Genomic DNA, 4,389 nt, shown 5'->3' with positions numbered 1-4,389 from the left:
CATTTGTTTAAAAATATTTATATCTTGAAAAATTAATTCAAAAGACTTTAACATCTCTTTTAAAGAAAAACATAGGTTTGTTTTTAAGAAATCAAATATAGAGTACTAACAAGTTTCACATTGATATTATTTTCAAAATTAAATTTTATTATCACACTCTCAATCTGTTCTCAAAATGAATTAATGTAATTTTATTAATTAAGTTTTTGTGATATAATAAATAATGAATTGATATTTGCAAATAGATAGAGCAGAAGAACCCTAAGATATTGTTTCCGCACGGGGTTTATCATCACACACTCAGTGAGTCTCATCTTTTCCTCTTCTTCTCATCATTTCTGCATTTTTTCTGTTCCTAGTTGTTGCTGCTATTTTTGGTGTTGTTGCTGCTGCTTTTGGTGTTGTTGCTGCTGCTTTTGGTGTTGTTGCTGCTGTTTTCGGTGTTGTGTTGAGTGATAGAATAGATGATGGAGCCTTCACTCATACTCTCTCCACCTTCATCGTCCACCCCTTTACCTTTCTTCATCTCAAACGCACTTCCTTTCCATGCAAAACCCAATCTTTCCGTCAAACTCAATTGCACCCTCCAAAAGTCCCATTTTTGGGGAAGAAATTTGAGTTGGGTCCCATCACAATTGCCGCATGGGAGATCGAAATTTGATGCGATGAGGCCCATAATAACAGCGGCGGTGAAGAGAAGGAAAGAGCTTCCGTTTGACAACGTGATTCAGAGGGACAAGAAGCTGAAATTCGTTCTGAGGGTGAGGAGTATTCTGGTGGCTCAACCAGATAGGGTTATGTCGCTTAAGCAGCTTGGCAAGTTCAAAAGAGATTTGGGTCTTGATAAAAGGAGGAAACTTATTGCCATATTGAAGAAATTCCCAGCTGTGTTTCAGATTATGGAAGAAGGGGTTTACTCTCTTAAGTTCAAAATGACCCCTGAAGCTGAGAGACTCTATTTTGAGGAATTGAAGATTAGGAATGAGATGGAAGAGTTGGTGATTGTCAAGCTCAGGAAGTTGTTGATGATGTCTCTGGAAAAGCGGATTTTGTTGGAGAAAATTGCACATCTCAGGACTGATTTTGGTCTCCCGCAAGGATTTCGGGACACCATTTGTCATAGGTACCCTCAGTACTTCAAAGTGGTTGCCACTGAGCGTGGCCCTGCCTTGGAACTAACTCATTGGGACCCTGAGCTTGCAGTTTCAGCGGCTGAGCTATCGGCTGAGGATAATCGTATCAGGGAAATGGAGGAGCAGAATTTGATCATAGACAGACCTCTCAAGTTCCACAGGGTGAAGCTTCCTAAGGGTCTTAATCTTTCCAAGGGTGAGATGAGGAAGATCATGCAATTCAGAGACTTGCCTTATATGTCGCCTTACTCTGATTTCACAGGACTGAGGCCAGGGACAAGGGAGAAGGAAAAACATGCTTGTGCAGTTGTTCATGAGATTCTGAGTCTCACACTTGAGAAGCGGACGCTTGTTGATCACTTCACACACTTTCGCGAGGAGTTCAGATTCTCTCAGCAGCTGAGGGGGATGTTGATAAGGCATCCTGATATGTTTTATGTCTCTCTGAAAGGAGACAGGGATTCTGTGTTTCTCAGGGAAGCTTACCGGGACTCTCAGTTGGTGGACAAGGACCGATTGTTGCTTGTAAAGGAAAAGTTTCGTGTCCTGGTTAATGTTCCGCGATTCCCCAAGGGACCTGCTCGCAGGACGCTTGAAGATAGCTTGAGAGAAGGTGATGGCAGAGAAGATGAAAGTGATCAAGGGGAAGAAGCATGGTCAGAAGAAGTTGATAATTTGGTCAGTGACGAAGAATTTGAGGATGGTGATGATGGCTGGAGTGATGACGACGATGACAGTTTGCCACCAGATTTTGATGACGAAGCTGAAATATTGGAGATTGGACAAGGAAAGACAAATAAACAAGTTAAATACTCGAGACAGAATGATGAAGAGGTCCTTCTTCCTGTATTCTCTGACGGCCGTCCCAGAGAACAATGGTGATCTCCTCAAGAGCTTTCAAGCTTGGAGTTTTTCATACAAGAAAGCATCTGGCTTCAAATTTGATTTGTTCTTGCTGATTTGTGATGGGTGCTTTACACTACGCTTCTTGTATTCAACTTTATTTATTTAGACTTGTTTGATCCTCCTTTTAAAGGTGATCAGTATAGAAGGTTGAATTTCAATTGCGAGCTTTGCAGATTAGCTGATTATTTTGTAGTAACTATAATGCATTTCTTGGCCTTAGTTATGAAAAGTCCCTCCATGTATACTTAAGAATATTTTGTCAAAATACCTGAATCATTGATCCCTAAACATAATATTTCCCACTTTCCACCAGGCATATTTAACACCAGGAAAGATGCGTGTAATTGTAACAAAATTTGACACTGGAGAAACACAAAATATCTTGAAATGCATTACAAAAAACGAAGGCTAGAATCAAAGCAGTTCATGAAACCACATCTCTCACTATTAACTCCATTGGCTTATAATTAAAGATGTGGCTGTTCTTTAATTAATTATAGTGTGTTCACAAACTTTTGAGTGGTATTATATATCGGAAACAAAAACAATACTTTTAACAGATTAAAGTAAGCATAACTTCAAGCATACAGACATACGTTGTTATTGATGTCAATGGTGAATAACTCAGGTAAATAGCAACACACATTTGGTGAGAAAGTATGTGTTTTACTATTCAAGATGTTGTTGGGCTTTTGTATTTACATTGTATATACTAGTGCAGCCTTTTATGTTTTGGGTGGTTTATATTCGGTTAATAAGTTCTGATCGAGCTGAAAAATTACGTCAAATGGTGGCTCCTATAGAGTGCAACGTAAAGCTTCTTGGAGCAACTAGAATTGAGGACAAGCTGCAGGAGGGCGTACCAGAAGCCATTGAGTCCATTTGGCAAGCAGGAATCAAGGTCTGGGTTCTTACTGGTGATAAGCAAGAGACTGCAATTTCAATTGGTCTTTCTTGTAAACTTCTGAGTGGAGATATGAGTAGATAATTATAAATGGCACTTCAGAGGTTGAGTGCAGAAAGCTCTTGACTGATGCTATAACCAAGTATGGGTTGAAATTTTCAAATAGAGAATATCAGAATCTGAAGTGCAAAACTGATTCTAGACATGGTTCCCTGATATTTAAAATGATACAAAATCATTGGGCTTCTCAAGTGGAATGCAGGAAAGGAAGAAGGAACTACTGCACCATTGGCACTCAATTGATCAGTAACCCGTATAAACTGGTGGGCTTCACCGTTTTCACGGTGTAATCTATCCGGTCAAACCTTTTAATCCATTTTGAGTTCTGAAGGTTGTAAGAATGTTGTGTTCTGGGTTTTATTGGTGCTTTCACTTACACACAAACACTCTGCTTCATTTTCATCTCAATCAAATCTTAGTGCAATGAGTTTGAGGTTTCAACTTACTCAGTCACAGTCATAGACTCATAGCCACAGTCACCCCGTTCCCCCATTCCCAACCTTCATTCTAATCATCAGAAAAGATGAAAGTGATCAAGAGGAAGAAGAGTGGTGAGAAGAAGTTGATAATTTAATGAGTGAGAAAGGATTTGATGATGTTAATGATGACGACGATGACTGGAGTGATGAAGACAATGACAGTTTGCCACCAGATTTTGGTGAAGATGCTCAAATACTGGAGATGGACAAGGAAAGACAATTCAACAAGTTAAAGACTTGAGACAGAATGATGAAGAGGTCCTTGTTTCTGTATTCCCTGATGGCCTTCCAGAGAACAATGGTGATCTCCACAAGAGCTTTCAAGCTTGGAGTTTTCATACTAGAAAACATCTGGCATCAAATTTGATTTTGTACTGGCTGATTTGTGATGAGTGCTTTACACCACGCTTGCAGTATTCAACTTGTTCGATGATCCTTTTACTGATGATTTGTAAAGAAGATTGAATTTTAATTGTGAGTTCTGCAGATTAGAAAATTATTTTATAGTAACTAAAATGCATTTCTTGGCCTTAGTTAAAGGTCCCTCCTGAATACTTAAGCATACTTTTGTTCAAAATACCTGAATCAGTGATCCCTGAACATGGCAGTTTCAGCTTTCCACCAGGCATATTTAACACCATTTATTCATTAACTGCTCTTCCTGAATCCGTTCTTTAATTTCAGCAACAAGTCGGAAAGATTCTTGTAATTGTAATTGGTCTAAAAATCTCAGAGCTTGGACTTGTAAAAATTTCAACCCTGAACCAGAAGTTGGATTTATTTGCAAGGTTGATGAAAATAAATACTTAAAATATTATATCTGAATTTGAGGCTTCAGCTATCAGTAGAGAACTTGACCCCTGCAGAATTGGAAGATAGAGGAGTTGGTGTAGAACTATGTTGTGAA

The 4,389-nt window shown here is 38.9% G+C and overlaps 1 protein-coding gene across 1 annotated transcript; it reads left to right on the top strand.

The window, feature by feature from the left end:
- Window positions 1-228: 228 nt before the first annotated feature.
- On the top strand, window positions 229-2,197 carry WTF1 (Ubiquitin carboxyl-terminal hydrolase family protein). Its single transcript, XM_068622058.2, has one exon. The coding sequence runs from the start codon at window positions 465-467 to the stop codon at window positions 2,013-2,015; it is 1,551 nt and encodes a 516-aa protein (XP_068478159.1). The 5' UTR covers window positions 229-464; the 3' UTR covers window positions 2,016-2,197.
- Window positions 2,198-4,389: the final 2,192 nt, after the last annotated feature.

Source organism: Phaseolus vulgaris, chromosome 10 (genome assembly GCF_051622355.1).
Source record: "Phaseolus vulgaris cultivar YP4 chromosome 10, ASM5162235v1, whole genome shotgun sequence".
Classification (NCBI taxonomy): domain Eukaryota; kingdom Viridiplantae; phylum Streptophyta; class Magnoliopsida; order Fabales; family Fabaceae; genus Phaseolus; species Phaseolus vulgaris.
The sequence above is the reverse complement of the archived record's forward strand: the minus strand, read 5'-3'. Positions and strand labels throughout refer to the sequence as shown.